Source organism: Opisthorchis viverrini, assembly GCF_000715545.1.
Source record: "Opisthorchis viverrini unplaced genomic scaffold opera_v5_15, whole genome shotgun sequence".
Classification (NCBI taxonomy): domain Eukaryota; kingdom Metazoa; phylum Platyhelminthes; class Trematoda; order Opisthorchiida; family Opisthorchiidae; genus Opisthorchis; species Opisthorchis viverrini.
The window spans coordinates 902,667-921,402 of NW_008751671.1; the positions used below are offsets into that span (position 1 = coordinate 902,667).

At 45.7% G+C, this 18,736-nt stretch overlaps 1 protein-coding gene across 1 annotated transcript in view; it reads right to left on the reverse strand.

Annotated features, from left to right (window-relative positions):
- T265_01385 (hypothetical protein) overlaps positions 1–7,566 on the reverse strand; it is a gene marked incomplete at both ends in the record, with an annotated part of 79,509 nt that extends 71,943 nt beyond the window's left edge. The window contains 4 exons of the mRNA XM_009165411.1: positions 5,101–5,257; positions 6,966–7,329; positions 7,362–7,418; positions 7,456–7,566. Coding sequence (XP_009163675.1) covers positions 5,101–5,257; positions 6,966–7,329; positions 7,362–7,418; positions 7,456–7,566 — 689 coding nt within the window. The remainder of the gene's footprint in view (positions 1–5,100; positions 5,258–6,965; positions 7,330–7,361; positions 7,419–7,455) is intronic.
- Between the last annotated feature and the right edge of the window lie 11,170 nt (positions 7,567–18,736).

An 18,736-nucleotide genomic window follows, 5' to 3' on the forward strand; every position in this document is an offset into this window, starting at 1 on the left:
GACCAGCATAAAGGTGAACGGGATATCGCTTCAGGCCCTCATAGACACAGGAAGTTCGAGCAGTTACATATCTCCTTTGGTGGTTGGTAAACATGGCTGGAAGGTATATGCTAACAATTCTGTGATTACCATGGCATCTACCTCTCTGACGTGTTCAACTAGAGGCTACTGCTACGCATCCATCGATTACAGGGGCACCGTTTACAAAAAGATCAAACTATTGGTATTACCCAATCTATGTGCTGACCTGCTGCTAGGCCATGACTTCCTTGGTCTACATAACAAAGTTGAAATCACATTCGGTGGGGACCGAGGTCCATTCACCCTCTGCGGTCTACCTGCTGCTGCGGTCGAGTCACCTCCTCTTTTTGCTAACCTCTCACCCGACTGCAAGCCTGTTGCTACAAAATCGCGACGTTATAATCCGGACGATGAACAATTTATCCGCTGTGAAGTTAATCGACTATTGGATGAAGGTATAATCGAACCTTCGAGTTCTCCATGGAGGGCTCAAGTACTGGTCACGAAAAATTCAAACCACAAAAGACGCATGGTAGTGGACTACAGTCAAACCATTAATCGGTTCACATACCTAGACGCGTATCCGTTACCGCGACTGGATAAAATGATCGAAGAAATTTCCCGTCATACTGTCTTTAGCACCTTAGACCTATTGAGTGCTTACCATCAAGTTCCAATCAGTGAGCAAGATAAACCGTATACGGCTTTTGAAGCATGCGGAGAGCTGTTTCAGTTCCGTCGTATTCCTTTCGGTGTAACCAACGGAGTAGCATGTTTTCAACGTACTATTGACCAAATAATCAAGTCTGAGAACCTAAGTAGCACCTACGCTTACATCGACAACGTCACTATTTGTGGGACTACCCAAAGTGAGCATGACCAGAACCTCAAATCTTTCTTTGAAGTAATAAGAAAATATGGAATTACCCTTAACTGTAAGAAAAGCATCATAGCAGCCAAACAAATACGCCTTCTGGGCTACGAAGTCTCTAAAGGAATTATCAAACCAGATCCTGAACGAATGAAACCTATTCGTGAACTCCCTCATCCACATGACGCTAAATCCCAACAACGTGTTGTTGGTATGTTTGCTTATTATTCGCAATGGATACCATGCTTCTCTGACAAAATCAGTGTGCTTGTCAGAAATAAGACTTTCCCCTTACCGGAGCGTGTGCAACAGTCTTTCAAAAATTTAAAGAAGGAGTTAGAGAACGCCATGGTTGTGACAGTCGACTACAACGCACCATTGGTTGTCGAGACTGACGCCTCAGACATAGCCATTGCTGCATCTCTGACTCAGAACGGCCAACCGGTGGCCTTCTTTTCTAGAACACTGACACCGAGCGAAAAGAATCACTCTGCTATTGAGAAGGAGGCATACGCCATCGTTGAATCTATCCGTAAATGGAAGCATTATCTCTTCGGGAAGCACTTCAAGCTTATCACTGACCAGCGGTCAGTTTCCTTTATGTATGGTTCGTCGCAGAAAAGTAAGATAAAAAATGATAAAATTCAGCGATGGAAAATGGAACTTTCCGCTTTTAGCTACGATGTGAGCTACAGACCTGGAAAAGACAATCTGGTTGCTGACACCTTATCGCGTAACCTATGCGCCAATGTGATCGGCAATGATAAATTAAAAGAAATTCACGATTCCTTGTGCCATCCTGGAATCACTCGAATGCACCACTTTGTTCTTTCCAAAAACCTGCCGTTCTCTCTCCAAGATGTCAAGGACATCACCACAAAGTGTACGGTTTGCGCCGCCATCAAACCGCAGTTTTACAAACCACCCCCCGCTACGCTCATCAAAGCGACCCAACCATTTGAACGAATTAGCATCGATTTTAAAGGACCTCTACCTTCTGTTACTCGAAACCGGTATCTCCTTACCATCGTTGACGAGTTTTCTCGTTTTCCGTTTGCCTTTCCCTGCGTAGATACATGTGCGTCTACAGTTATTAAATGTCTGTGTGAGTTATTCTCTTTGTTTGGCATGCCTGCATATGTACATTCGGATCGTGGCTCGTCATTCATATCTGACGAACTGTCCACATTCCTACATGACAGGGGAGTTTGCACCAGCCGAACAACTTCTTATAATCCCCAGGGGAACGGGCAAGTCGAACGCCTCAACGGAACACTCTGGAACGCAATCCAGCTTAGACTCAAGACGAAAGGCCTCCAAATCTGTCACTGGGAGTCGGCTCTACCGGATGCCCTCCACTCTATACGGTCCCTTCTCTGCGTCTCCACGAATGTTACTCCACATGAACGGATATTCCGGTTTGAACGCCGGTCATCCTGTGGTTTATCTATACCGACTTGGCTCACTGTTCCAGGACCTGTTTTACTGAGGAGATTTGACCGTGCCTCAAAGTATGAGCCCGTCGTTGAGGAAGTCCAATTAATAAATAGCAATCCACATTACGCCCGTGTTCGTTTTCCCGGCGGAAAAGAAAGCACTGTATCCGTCCGCCATCTCGCTCCTTGTGGTGATCGCACACATGTCAACGACTTCACGCGTACCTCATCCAATGAAGACAATGGTGTTCATGCACCCCCTCTATCTGACTTGCACACGCCTCCGCTCAATAACATTGGAGATGATATCGATCATACTTCAGTCTCACCCCCGCGCCCGGCAATGCACAATCGATATTCTATTTGTAACAGCGAATACTGTGATTCAATTGGTGGCCCCGTCACTTCCTTCCCATACCTCTGGTGATGCATAGACCGGTGCAGCTAGATATAGTTAGTTATTGTGTTGTCATCGGACGAAAACATCTATACTGCACTGCATGACTGTTGATTGTCATCCCGGTAGCATTTGCGTATCTAAAAGGAACAGGTCCACTAAGTGTAGCTAATTACACTCCGACGGACTGTAGCATTGACTCTGCCAAGTTTCTACCTAGCCAGTGACCCAACAGTTATACACACTCGATTATGAGGACTGAACGAATGACAGGAAAGAGGAGTGAGCTAAACAGGCCTGGATCCTGATACTGCTTCACACAACAGATGTGTCTGCAGGTGCACTGGGCTCTCGGTAAGGTAAGGTACTTAGTCGACCGCATCAAATAATGCGCCAGCGGACACTGGCAACTGATAGGTGGACGAAGTGTACGATCATTCAGTCAAACAGAGACCCTTTCGCCTGATTGCCCAAAAACAATACCGACCCAGAGAGAACCAATGACGTAAGATTGTAGATTATCAGTGGTGAGTAACGGGACGCCAGAAGAAACCGATGGGGACGTAAGCTCAACAACCACACTTGAGTATTGAATCATCGCCCCAGAGGAATAGCGCATTTCAACAGAAAAAATCTTTCAGCTGCAGCACCCTTTTGGTGCCTAACTGTCACGCCACCAGAAGGAAGGACGAGGACTAGGATACTGCCAGGTTGCCCAAGCCTAGACAGGGGAAGTTGAGAGACAGAGGTCGGATTCGAACCACTGACCTTCCGGTCAGTAAATTCGCGCTCTAACCACTGAGCCATCTCGCCCCAGAATGTAGGAACTGAAGGATGACCCGAAACCTGTAGTATCTAGATAGAAAGCTCGGAAATTGTGCCTGGATCTTGTATTCAACATTCAGGGGTGCAACATATTTCAATCGATAAATTTTCTAGAGTCCACACAAGAACAGCTTGCTGGCTGGTGAGCCTACGACTTCACAGGTTAAAATTGCAATAGAAATAGAGGACGACACTCAAACAGTGAACGCGGAACGTAAGATATCAGCGGTGGCGAGCGTCAATTCCCCAGGTGCCTACGGCCGGATTTTACAGATAGTGATTGCCAAGCAGGAGAGCGCTATAGGATGAACGAGGACTACTGGAAGCAGCAGTCGGTAGCTTTCGTTTATCCGCCATGTGTGCAACAAATAAGACAACATGACTGGTGTCACCACACGACGGTCGATGTGATAAGAGGATACTTTTACTTGTGGAGTTCTTGATGTCCTTAAGAACTGGCCTACAGAGACATCTCTAGCAAATGGTCGGGAGGAATGAGTAAGAAAGAGGGAAAAAAGGAAAGTATCAGCAGTAGCCTGTTTTCGGTTAGGTGCCCTGCTACATGCAGACATCAGCTAATGACACCACGTGATGGCCGATATAATGCTATTCATAGATGTACGCGGATTGTGAAACCACCATGGAGCCCAGACCTAGAAAAGATGACGGTTGAGGTTTTCACCCAAGGTTGCGGGGATTGGTGTAAGATCACCACAGCAGTCTGCATTCTTGGGAAGCAAGTTGCAACACATTCCACCTCTCCAAACTGGATAAAGATAAAGATAATCGTTTAGCTGTAACACTCTTTCAGTGCCTAGCTGTCATGCCATCCAAAGGAAGCACGAGGGCTGGGATACTGCCAGGTTGCCCAAGTCTAGACAGGGTAAGTCGAGGGGCGGAGGTCGGGTTCGAACCCGACCTTCCGGTCAGTAAATTCGCGTTCTAACCACTGAGCCATCTCACAGCCCCCCAACCCGGAGAACCAGGGGACCGTGGTGGTCAGACCAGCATCTACTGACCAACATAGTATAAGGCTCCGTGAGTGTCGTATGTGAGCTTCATAGTATGGCCAAATGAGGTATGGAGGTACACAAGCTATCTCCTCATGACAGCAATTGTACTTGAACTGATACTATCCGAAAGTGCTTCGTACTGGTGCAGGTATTCAGTTAGAGGGTAAGGCTTCCAAGGCGCATCAGCGTCTGGTCTTGACCGTCCAAAGCGGAGCGCTATTGTCGAACCATGTTTACAAAGCTATGGATAGCTTACAACACGTTAGCAATGATGCAGTTCTCATTGCACATTGTTTTTCGTTACTACGCGCTGTAATTGCAAAATCAACTAGTCTGAAAAATGGGGTCTCTATTCTCAAAACCCCATAAATTATTTGTTGTTACAAGACCATCAATCATGGAAATTTCACACAATTTAGGTCAGTTAGGACAGGGTGCAGTCAAGATCATAAACCCAAAGAAGTTTGCGAAAAGTGTACAATCACACCAGTGAACGACACAGCTTTATCAAACCCGACAAGAGCAGACTGAACTTACGTGATTCCTAGCCGATGTGAATTTACAATTGCCGTCATCGTGCGCAAGGCGCATGCCTTGATGCCGGTGTACTGTCCATCAGGGAGTTCCAGCACTTCAACGAGCTCATCCAGGAGACTCGGATAGAGGTGACGCTCGTCCACATCAAAGGTGTATGCTGCGCAAATAAAGCAATCCGTTACATACGAAACAGCTCCAGAGAAACATGCGAAAGGCGGACTACTCGGATTTCTTTTATAAAGTATTTTCGTGCATGTTACCTGTCAGTTGAGGCACACCTGACGCTCAGAGGTTCACAATCGAAATCTTATAGCCTCAGTATATGCCTATTTTGTCTTCTGGCCCTACAACACAACAATGGAGATTAAGTTGTAAACCCGTCCGAAAGTGAACATATATGGGGAATTTGGTTGTTGGTCTGTTCGCCGAGCTTGGCAGTTGGGTTGCAAACGTTTCATCACCAATCGAGGTGACATCGTCAGTGCAGGGTTGAGTGGGTCTCACTCAACCCTGCACCGACGATGTCACCTCGATTGGTGATGAAACGTTTGCAACCCAACTGCCAAGCTCGGCGAACAGACCAACAACCAAACAGCGCACCCGAGCCACCTACATTCCACAGCATTGCTAATATATGGGGAATTTTTACAGGCTAACCACCAACGGACCGAGGCGCAGCTGTCGGAATAGCCTCAGGGCTATAATCTGGTCTCGTATCAGTTGTAAGCCGGGTAGAAAAAGCCATCTGGGGACATCACAACTGTAACCAAAAGCGCATTACATTACAAGAACGCATTACATTTCATCACCAGTCAGTGCATGATTTTACCAGGGAACATCGTAGTAGGATGCATCTGAGGACGGATTATACTTAAGCAGCGAACACAAGATGAAATGAAGAGCGGGCAAGGCCAATCGGAAATTAGCTTTAAGGTTTGAGGCAATGGCGTTCAAAATCGCCTCGTCCAGTGGCGGTGTCCTTCCAGAAGTTACATGCAATGCGGTCCCAATGAATTATGAAGTATCGCAGACCCAGAGAGCAGCGGTCGAAGGACCTCTTAATCACCTTGCCCTTCTGCAGCTAGTACATTGGACAAGATTAGGCTAGCTTTGTAACACTATATCTACCATTGCTCCCAATTTATCGAGCTCCACTAGCAATGACGCTGCACTATTCAGCAACAGCGGTTTCTCCGTAACATTATTGCTAGGTTAACTTAGACTCGGTAGACGGTCGTACTGAGCGCGACATACCACAGTTACAGGTGACGAGCGGTTGTGCAGAAGCGACGTAAGGCTCGATAAGCATCGGAAGGTCGGTAAGCAGTTACCTCGGTTTCTTTGAATATTTACCCTCCGTTACACATCTCCTCTGGCTAAGCAGCGAAAGTCGAGCATTTTTCATAGTTGCCGGCGACTACCCTGAACATGTTTACATGAAATCGGAGCTTTTAGGTGAAAGGGGTCACGTATGGGACTCCCATTGGTCGAAACAGTCCTAAAATAAATGAGGATAAGACGCCTGTTGAGATACGTATGTCGCTCATCCGAAAGATTATTTAGGCACGTGATGGAAACGCTAGGCCGAGTTCTGTGGTGCTACATGAACAACGTTCATAAACGGAGGGATGGCAAGTCCCCTAGGAGTCAGCATACCAGAACATTTAACGTCCTGTCATATAGGTCCGTATGTGGTAATCCCAGCCAATATGTTGAGTCCGGTATAATGAAGGAATTCGTGCAAGGCAAACCGTACTTGCGGCAGCACCGAATCAGGTCATACATAACGACCATATGCCCAATACCACCTGCGTCAAAACCATAGCATCAACCGAACTAATCATCATCACCGAACTAATACTTACACAAAATGGACAGGGCCTGAAGTCTAGCTCGGATGCATTTGTGGCGCTGTTCAGGAATGGCAAAATACGTAGCCAAACGTATTCTAGCAAACAAGGCCATTTGTTTTGACGGAGGTAAGAGGTGTTGTGACAGTAGCTCCTCCATTATTTGCGATGGAGACTGATTGCGACGATGCAGTGCACGCAGTACTATCTTTTTAGGTGCTGTCCATTCCACGTTTCCACACCCATCGGTATGTTCTGCGATGTCACCCGACGGAGTGGTTTCCGTTTCTAATTGACTTGGAGGATTGCCGCCGATAAAAGAGCCGTCTTTTGAATCCGGTCGGTATTCGAAGTATATGTTACCAGCTGTTTCTGGGAACTGGAAGGGTTAGAAAAGTGAACCAAACCTACATGATCTGGATCGCAACATGCGGCAAGACCGAAGTTGTTTTCTGAACCTCCCCATGTCTAGAAAAAGAATGTGAAACCCAAAACCTGGTTGTACCTCTGCTATGGATACTAAACGTTCCAGTATCATCTTTTTATTGTGATGATCCATTCTTACAAAATAATTGCTCCGTTTGCTACTACGATAAATTGTATCAGGTTTACACATTACCTGAAATTGTACGCCAATCCAAGAACAGCCAGCAGTATATCCATATTCTCAGAGCCGAAAAGGGCAAGTATATGGTTCCAAGACCCGTAGAGATAGCGATATATACTGTGCTCTATCAGATGGCCTGTAAACTCGAGGATGGTGACAACGTCATCCACCAGCGATGCATTTTCAGGCAGATCTAGTCGCAACATCCACCTCCCAACCTTAGTAACCGCGTGTTCGAGAATAGCATCTAGGCGATCCAATACGTCTACCCACAAACCAAGTTCACATTTCCCGTAGTTCCAGACACTGATCTGCTTCAATTCCGAGATAAGGGTGTCGTCCGGACATGCAGCAAGCCGCTTCGCCAGGAGCATACACTCATTCTGATCATAACCACACCTGTTGACAATTTTCCTCCTATCGATTTTCATTTATTATGGAGACTATTCAATACAGCGATATAGATTCATTGAAGAAGTGTCGAATATCATCCGGTGGAGAACCCTTTGTCTGTAAACAAGCCTTCTAACGCGGAATTGAACTTTCAGAACGGTGTACAGTGGCACCGAAACCAGAAGCAAACCACGCGCCCTCGGGGAATTTCACCACCAGTTCAATCCATGCGTCTCGTGGTTCTCCAAGATCTCCGAGCATCCCGGGTCCCAGCGGATCCAGAACAGCAGCACTGTTAGTGCGAAGCACATCTGAAAGCATATGAGCTTGTATTTTTTAATTTGTTTCTTGTCCTTTTCTTCCCTTCTTGTTATCTCCTTTCTTTAACCATTTTGCATTTTCCATGTGACAATGACAAAGAGATGTGAAATCCAAAAACGAATTGGAGGCTTCAAATAGCTTAGAGATAGTACCAGGCTCTCGGACGGGCAGATATAACCAACAAAGCATCATCAAACACTAGTAGCCTAGTATTTCTCTACTGAACGCGCTACCGCATTATGTTGGGTTGAATTATCGAACCAGAGTTGTTTTCTTGTCTGGGAACGGTGACGCCTTCTTGGGATTCTCCCGAAGTCGATAACCCTAGGACAAGTGAGATTCTTCTATGTGTGCCAGTCAACTGCGACTGTGGAAGACTGAATGTCGTCTATGCTTCGCATGCCGTTGAAGGTTGGATAGGTGCGGGGTGGATGACGGGCATTGTTTAAGACCATGAGTTGGAAACGGATCACTCCTGAACCTTCTATGTTTCAAGCCGAACCACCCAAAAACGTTCAGTCTTCTTATTATTTTGGCGTTTATTATCACCCAAGATTGTTCTGGTTGCGTTCGCTTGGCGTCTTTTTAACCGTGTTTGGCCTGATTGCACTTCGCGGGAGCTCAGTCTTCGCACAATGGAACTAGATGTTCAGAAGCCACGACATGTCCCTGATGGGCTAAAGCGGACGGGTATCTGGGTTCAGGATACCAGTCAAAGCTCTTGAGCTCCATCTAGGCATCCGGGGGTCTCGGTGATATTAGAAAAGTAGTCCGCCAGATTATTCTACAAGCGTTATATATGTTCCAGTGTACAATGAAATTTGGTGACCTGAAAAAACTTGAACGCAGATCGGAATGTGTTGCGGTTTGAGCACATAGGCAACAAATTGCAGCGTTTCGGCGCAAAAAGATTTCTTCGACCAGCTAAAGGTTTTGTAGCTAAGAGCATTGTGCTTTTAATGAACCACAATTTTAGTGGGACTCTACAGCGTCTTTTGCAAAACTTTCCAAGCTACTCGGATAAAGTGTATCTATAATACGCGTAATTGAAGAATACAACACCGATAACGAGCACCTGGCCAATAAGAAACCTTCGATGACCTAAAGGGCAATACTTCGCGGGGGAATCACCACATTCGACAAAAGGAATCATATCGAATGCCATAATTTCCGACTTCTCAGAAGCAAATGATAGAGTCCCTCACGTTCAGCTGCCCCACACACTCAAACCTAACGAAATTCAAGAAAAAAGCCCACACTGGAACAAGGCGTTCCTATCAGATGGATCATTATGAGTGATAATAGGCTTGACCTGCTCTTCTCCTGCGCCTGTCTCCAGTAGAGTCACTCAAGGCTCCGTTTTAGGACCACTGTTGTTGCTGATATAAGTCTACGACCTTCAAGATGCACTTCCGAGTCCATGTCTACATTTTGAGAGCCAACATTGAGCCAGCCTCGTGAACATTGTGGACAATGGTCCTGTATAGGTCTTCCAATAAAGTTGGTCCCACTTCAACTTTTCAAGAAAGATACGCATTCCTGAAAAGTCTGCACGCCAGAAGTTGCGAATTCAAGTATGAGGTTCGGGACTTCTCGCCCAATAGCAAAGGAGATCGAAGGTCAGCACACAGTGTACGTTATGACCCAGTGGAGCGTAAATTATCACCTGGTCAACGAAGTGTCTTTCGTTGTTGATGGCTCAATCGAGGAGGAATGATTTTTGGCCAAGGGTTCTTGCAAGTCCAAGTCTACTTTTTGTGGGCGACTTGAAATACTGGAGTTCTAATGCCAGTGCCCTCCAAATGGGTGTAGACGTTGCAAAGAAGTGGTCGTTGGGGTGGCGCCTCCCTCCGAATGACAAAAGAATGTCCATATGACATTTGGAGGAGACTCAGCGAATGCTTTTGTCATGCATGATGAGAAAGGGCCAGGAAACATCATGAGGATAGACGCCAAAAAGGATTTGGGTATCTGGCTCTCTTAAAACTTGTCATCCTCACTGCACCATGAGAAATCGGCCCAAAAGGCACCGGCTGTTCTGCGGATCTTCTCCCGTATTACTCGCTAGGACTTCCAAATACTCTATGGGGCCTACGTCAGACCGTTTCTTGAATGTGCCAAACATATTGTCTACTCAGGGGGCAAGAATGATGGGACCCTCATTGAGAGCGTCCAGCTGCTACGAAACAGAGTCACTGACCTTTAACGTGTTAGATATTTTAAAATCATCAGCGAACAGAAAAGGGGATCCATGGGTGATCGAATCAGTGACGTTATTATTGTATATTAAGAACAGTAGGGGGTCAAACACACCACTCCGAATAATTCCACTGATAGCGGGAGGAGGTAATGAAAAGAGACCCCAATCTTGGTGAGATGGGTTCTCCCTGTGAGGTAAGAGGTGAAACATCGCAATAGTGGGTCACCAATCCTCGTAAATCACGATTTGTTGAGGAGTGCACCGTAAACGACTTGGTCGAACGCCTTGCAAATATCCAAATAAATAAGAATAATGCATAACTCGGCATCGTGGGCGGACAAAATATGGTTAAAGGAATCAATCTGACATGTGTTAGCCGACCGCCTAGGAACAAACCCATACTGCCAGTTGTTAAGGGTCTTGGCAGCGAAAAGGTAGTCCATGGCAGAGACTTTGATAAGGCGGCCTGGGATACGGGAGAGCAAGCTGGTAGGTTGGATACCACGATAGCTAGCTGGAGCAGTTCGTGGGCCTGACCTATAGTGTAGAACAATGTTAAAGTGTTTCCACCGACTTATGACTATTCAAATGACAATGGAGATACTGAAGAAACTAAAGTTAAGGTTGAGGTTGTCCGTGCCACCAGCTTTCAAGATGAGCGAAGGGATAACACTAGTGCTTGAGAACTTGCCGCCTCTAAGGCAGACGTTTCAGGAAGTTAAATGAGACGGAGTAACTGGGAGCATGCAGCGTAGGACTGGTCTCGTTGACAGATGTGGTTACTTCGTAACCAGACGGAGAGCAGTGTGTAGATCGGGTCGACGTGAATGGAACATAGCTGGTGAAGTAAACGTTTAGGGATTCGACAATGCCAGGAGAGTTTAAAAGAGGCTTGCCGTCACTGGCCACAATAATAGAAATTGCAAATGAATTTGAGAAGCAAAGCCTGTGAAATAGGCGCTCCAGCTCCAAGGGCTAGTTTGGAAGTGTTAATCTCAGTCATAAGCTTGTTAATAAGAATAAGGAGAGAGAGGTCGTGGGAAGAGCCTACAGTGAATACTCGTCTGTCTGAACGGCAACCAGAGGTAAGGAAGAACTTGAGCTGTCCTCTCTAACCACAGCATTGTGCCCGGGCAGATTAAAAACCGTAGCTTTCAAACTAACATTCAATCTTTTCAGCGTGATGGAGTTCGGAGATGACGAAGATAGGTGTTCAAGGGCAGACGTGAAGGGCTCACGGTCATGAGTCTGAGACAGCCGAGAGACAGGTTGGTGCTACGCGATGTCACCTGTCAGCGTCCTTCCTTTTGTCCAGGACTTGGTTTTAATATTATAATGAATACTGGTATTTGTTGATTGCAAGTTTAATCTTTGTTCGTGGTTTCATTGGAAGGTTGCAGGCCGTTGTCCTCATGAGTAACCCAATGAGCCGAAGTGGATATCAGTCCCATGTGCACACTTGAGAGCCCTCAGAAACTCGCGAGCCATCCTTATCTAACATTCTTCTCTCGCACTTCCTTGCAACTGTAGGATTCTCCTGAGAGTTTTGTTGATCCCTTGGCCTGCTTTTTTGTTTGATTTTATTGCGTAATACGTAGTAATCAAACAAAGCCTTCGCCTGGTTTGTACAGTCCGGTGTTTTCGTGACGACTGTCGGGAGGCTCTTGACCATTGGCAGAATAGCATCTGTTTCTCCTTCAAGTTGAGCATTGCATCCCCTTAGCATCAAAGATGGTTTCTAGCGTCTCGTCGCTTGTCACAACTGAGACGTTGGTTTGACAGCGTTGTGGTTGGGTTTCCTCACCGAGTGTATTGGACTACTTTGCTGCTTCTAAGCTGGCATGGTACTCCATTTTCGTGGCATAAATGAGGCTGAAGTTGAGTCCTTCAGATGGGGTGTCCTTTCCGGCAGTGTGAACGGTTTAATGAAAATATCCTTGATCCACGCATTGTTGAGATTGTTTTTACTTCCATGGTTTGATGGTCATTCCTGATGATTTGCTTCATAATATGGACCTCTTTTTATCGCCACTGAGGTTCTTCTCGGTGCCACAAGAATTCAGGTCTTATTGTTCTTAGGCGAAAATCCATTATTTCAGGAGGAATTTCCCCAGGCAACTGTGTGCCGGATAATTCGCAAATAACGGTCACGTTGCAGCCACACATTACGCTTCAAAAGTATGCAAAGGGAGTCGTGGAGAAGCAAAACAGTCAACCACGCAATGATGAAGGAACCACGCATGGTGGCAGAGTGTTTTGGATCCATTCGCCAAGCTCACTGAACGAATTGCCTCAGCCTGATAGGCAACCAGTCAACCTCCCAAAAGTTCCAAGTCTAGATGTATTGTCGTCACACTCAAGAGAATTATTACTTTCAAAACTGTTTTACCTGTTAGTAACTGCACTTTAATTGCCCCATACATTTTGTGGATCAAAAAATCTTGCTACTCAAATTTAAAAAATTCGCAAGTGATTGTGCTGAAAAAGCGATAAAAAAAGTGACGAATCATTGCTACTCTTTTCCGCCAGAAACAAACGAATAGTGCGCGTCGGTATGTATTCTTGGCCCTTGGTGTTACTTATTCCCTAATTTCACCTTGCCTACCAACTTTAGGTTAGTTCCTGTAAGTTTTCGGGATGGTCAAATGCTAACGCAGCTAGCTACAATCTTGGTTAGGTTGATGGATTATCGTTGCAAGTTAGGTCACGTTGCATGATGAGCAAGTCCGAATTTCAAGACGAGTAAGCCGCAGGTGTCTGACAAATGTGGGTCACCGTTGGATTTTCTGTTCACTTTGAAAAAAGGAAATGGAAGGCTCCAAAAGGCTGACGTTAAACATCAAATGAAAATGATCGAAACGCAATAGAACTGTTAGTGAAGACATGTTTGCGAAAGAGCACAAATAAACATCTGATTTTCAAGATCGCCATCCTCACGCTTTTCGTGATGCGGAATGATCCGTGATGCCTATTTTGCAAGATTCCGCTACTGTCAGTGGTCATATTGGTGCAAACTGCCTGGATTGGGCAGAAGTGAATCGTTTTTCACGGTTTCGTCCAGTTGTATAAATGATTGCTGCTTTAGTCATTGGTCACATTACTATGCTAACTTTATTTTGTTTTCCACAGGGTCGTCCACCCACCAAATGCGTGGGTACTGAGCCCAGCGTCGAGGGGCTAGCATTTTAGACGTATGCAACCTCATATCGCTTTTATTGAAACGTTATCTCCCCTGTTCAACAGCTAAAAGTAGATTCCATGAACACAAGGATTCGAAATGATCTTCGGACTAGTCCACTCAGTCTCTCGTGATACGGATCTTGAGCCCGGTAATAGTTTTCATCTTTTCAGGAAACTCCTCTTTTCCCAAATAATCTAATTGTTTACTTCTATATTTGGCGGTACTAAGATGACGTGATGTCGTTCTTTAGCCCCTGTAGAATGTTTTCTGATGTCCAGATAACTGTCTCATCCGGTTTGGTATTCAGCTGGCCAACATTTTTTAGGGAAAAAGTGCCGGGACGGTGCAGCTAATGTCGCACATACTTTCATGTAAAGCGAAGCTTCCCCATCTGATCCTTTTCTCTGCTGTCTAGTTGTGGGTCGTTTCACACGTGCTCCCTCATGAGTTCATTGAACTCCCTCTGAATTTTAGTCCTTTTACTTATTTGCACCCATAATATATATTTATGCAGCCTGTCCAAAGATTCTGGAATTTTGACCCATTCTTAGGCAACCAGCATCTTGTACATAAAAGTTCATCCCACACTTCAGCGCAATGTCTATGCACCCGCCGATTTGCGCAAATTGTTTTTGGTTAACGCTTCGTTTTTGATCCTACATCGTTTATGCAAGAAAAACTTGACTGATGGCACTGCAGTCTAATTCCCCTGGTCCATACCTAAAGGCACAAATCGCCACACCTGTTTTACAGATGGTAAGACAGCTTGGGACATTCCTAATGCTCTACAAAGAAAAGGTCACGCAATTCAAAGTTGACGCCTTTTGTGTGCCAAAATTGTGATTGCTTGTTTAGGGTCCTTTCATAGGAGCCTACCAATGTTACCATTGGCCTCATCCCCTAGGACTCGGATACTTATCTACAAAAAGATACAAGAACGTTTGGTCCTTCAAGGAAAACCAGTAACGGCTTGCCATAATTTTCACTATAAAAGAACCAGACGCTATTGCTGAAACAAATCATGCCACAACTGCCGGCGCAAACGAAGGTTTTATATAGGCTGAAACCCTTTACTTGAAGATTGGATAATCCAAAGCGGGAAGTACATGATAGTTCTGTCATCCTTGAAGAATTTATACTAAAAATTCACTTTTTGAGTCCTGCCAAATCTCTCGCTCTGGCACTGGACGAAATCATTCACTGTACTGAACCCCCAGGTCTACACTCCCAAGTCTTTGGCCTATCTAACAAGAAAAAAATCTCCAACGAAACCTTCGGCAACCAAGAGCGTGTATTATTGTAGGTAAGAATGGAGTGCATTATGGACTCATTCTGTCCATTCAAATTGTCACACTGGATGGCATAAGCAACTCCTAGTATTACCCGCTGGAAATAACTTGGATTTACATCATTTATTCAAAGAGGTGTGATACTTAACCGCTTTTCGGTCCCATCGAGTAAAACGCCTTCACACAACGGAACCATCCGCCTTCATTCGTGTGGTCTGGTGCACAGCCATTACAATCAGCGCGCAAATAGCACAAACGTACCCCCAAAGCTTGCCGCGCACCAAAATGTTTTTTGCTATGCGGGCCCGAAGCTTTGCACCTCACTTTAAATAGCTTACGTTTTTCATGCCATTCTAAACAATATATTCCTTGGACATTCGCAATGTGGGTCTTCCGGATTCCTCCCAACACTCCCATTCACCAGACCTCCATATTCCTGACCATGTATATTCCACTTATTTTTATTCTTGCGTCCACTTATTGTGTACAATAAATCCATCATGATTATCCAAAAGGACAATCACACTCGTTTTACAGAATAGCGGAAGAACTCAGCCAGCCTTTGCTATTCAGAACCTCTCGCACGATACCCTGCTCCAAGTCGTAGCTATCCTCCGAAACCAAGGACAACAAAAGCATGTCTGCGTTCCACGAAAGATACCAATTTTACTCTTTATGCAAACGTGTTTTGTGAAGAATATGCTTGCAAGCAAGCAAGGCCCCTACTTGCCAATCAGTAATAATATTGTTTATTCACAAGTGGTAGGTGGCACGCCATCAGGCATGATCGCAATGTTACAGCCAGAATAAAAGCATGCCTGGCGAGGTTGGTGTGCACAAAAAATTGCGCGAAAAGGGAACAGTGTCAAGGATGTTGGGCATTATTTGATATAAACTTTCGGATTTGAAGGTGGTGGGCAAAACAAAAGACATCGTTGGTGCCACACTAAAATAAATCTGCGAATTTCGGAAAACGAGGAACCGGTGTAGCGACCCAGTCACCCACGTACTTGACTGTTCAACTCACAGTCGCGCACTGGATCGCGAGCCTTGTCTTTTTTCTCATAGGCACAAACAGGTCGCATTAAGCTGACTCACTGGGCTTTGATTGTCTGCACCGCCTAGTCGGCGTAGCAACCGCTCATGTACCGATGCGCCCACGTATACGCACTGGGACCTACATAAAGTTAAACCGAATCCAGTAAGGGCGCAGACCCGCGCGCGCGCGCAGGGAGCAAGGAGTCAGCCCAAGCGCTCCAAGTCCACGGAAAATCTTGGAACTCGTGTAGCATCCAAACTGCGGAGAAGACACGTTACCGCCGTCCGGACTTTCACCAAGGAACTCTCACATACGATAAGTTCCTATTTGACTTGCTCCCATTTCGCATTGTATTCATTTTTATGCGTGTCGCAACCATGTTAAAAACTTCTATTAGTGCACATTTACCTTCTGGTTTGTATAATGGCGATCGCCACCTGTGCACTAATACCGGAACGACGGTTATGGTGAAGTAGCAGGTTTAGCCTAGTCTGGCAGATCAGTCTGAACTGAAACTGAGGCCTCGTGACCTTGGACTTTTGGTCTAATGCCGAGCGTCACAAAAGCGTAAATGAAGATGATGAAGGGGACGGAGTAAAAATGCGGATACATGGTAGCAGAAATCTCATAATTATGATATACAATGATACTGTGCAGAGGCTGGTGTCAGGTAATCCTGGAGTCTGGTTTAACTGTTCCTTGGATAAGAGAGTTGCTGACAACACACAAGCCGAAACGCAATCTGTGCAGAAGAGCAGAGACTGAAAAGCCGCCGGAATGGTTAAATCTGAACGAAGGATTAAGTGGATTTGATTGAAAGTGTCCTGGAAGCGGCTGTTACTAGGTAAGGATTTTGTATCAACTTGCAGTTGACTGAACGAGTAGGCGAGGGGGTACCGTCAAGAATACAAAGGGCATAATTGCGGGTTCGCTGTCAACCCGAGTATGTCAGTGCCGTGCTATCATTGGCCTGACATACTTCGGTTTTCGGGCAGCCTAGTAACGGACGTCACATTTATGCCCATTGGGTTGGGGCGCACAATGAAAACACTTGAACTCCCTCGGGATTATGCGTTTATGGGTGGAATTTATTTGGTCTAATGTATGGCCAACTATCGCCCCAATGGATGACGGAGACTCCCTGTGTCACTCTCCGTCTCATCCAGAACCAGCTGCCGCGGAACTGCGTTTCCCTTTTCCGACCCCTGACGACCGTTACGGGACTGTCCATAAGCCGAAGTATGTCATTGCGATGACAGCGTTGCACTGTCATACCCAGTGAGGTGACACCCCGCAACCATTTTCTCCAGAATATCGACCGCAACCCCTCGCCCACTCGAGCCTGTAACCAGAACTTCGGGCAGTTTTCATCCGGTCTCGTCTCTGGAATGAGCTATTCCGTACCCAATAAATTTTCTCTCAGATTTGGCTAGCCCGGCTTTCCTGATGCAAATTCGTCCTGCCTCCTGCGCAGGTTCAAATATGTATACGGAGTTCGAGTCGCCCTATATAGTAGCAACTTGCCCCCATCCAATCTATTCCCTGCGCCTGACTTCCCTACAACAGTGCAACCAGCGAGTCTGCTTACTTTCAGATTAAACCATATTCTTGAGACAAATCTTGCCATGTGCTCCCGATTTGAATTATCCCATCTCCATCTCCACTTTTGTTCGTTGTGACTCCGGCCATTTACCTAACCGCCCAAGGTAACTCATGGCCAGCAATGGTTTTCAGTTTTAGTTCATGCCACCTGGCTGTCTTTGAACTAGTCGGACCTCATGCCCATTGTTCCCAGGTTGGGAAAGAAACCTATTATTATTATATCATCGGATATTCCCCACTGTCTATGACATTGTCCTCTTTTTGTGCAATCCGCACCCCCACAAATCCCCCAGTCACGCTCCATTCTGACTGACACTGATCGTGCCAGACGGTATGCCACTCACAAGTTGGGAATAAACATTATTATTCTTATTACCAAACGACCCCCGCGTTTTTTTATCTCCATTATTTCCGCCTGATGGCTTCTTGGCGATCAGCCAGGTTCGCTACTGCAGAGTCCAGACGTGTGCTCACTACTTCTCAACCGTAGTGGATGATTAATCGGACGCAAGCGTTCTCAACCAACACATACATACTGCAAAATAAAAGACAAAGTATTTTCTACCACTTGTGCTCAGTGAAGCCTGCCGCGCTTCTGGCATATATCCTGGCCAATCTCTTTTAGAACCCACAACAGAAAATAGTTACTTTGAGTGTTTTATACAGGGCGGTTGGGCTTAACCGATGGGTGATAGCAGCACGCTATTGGCATAACCTATCCACAAGCTCAGCAGTCTGTTCTAAGAGACTGCGATTACTAAACATCAAAAATAAAAACATACAGCACAAGAATGAAAACGGGGTGCTGTTTGAAGCTCAAACCGCATATCATGTACTGATCCAAATAGTCTAATAATCTAGCTCCATCCAAAAAGCAATATGTGGCCGTTTTGATGAGTTCTGGGTAATCATCGACACTGAATGTTGGTCGCGCAGTGCATCATGCCGTGGGCTAGACGCGCACCCAAAATTTCTCTGAAACCGTGGTTCGAAGGAGGAAAACTTTAACATAAGGTTTTAACATTTGATGGTAATTTTTCGGGCGTATGAGATCTTCCCAAACGGCCGCAGTTTTGTTGAAAGTTGTTTAAATCTACTCAACCCCCACGATATTCAAGGCCTAGCGATATTGGATTATAGCCCACCCATAGGTC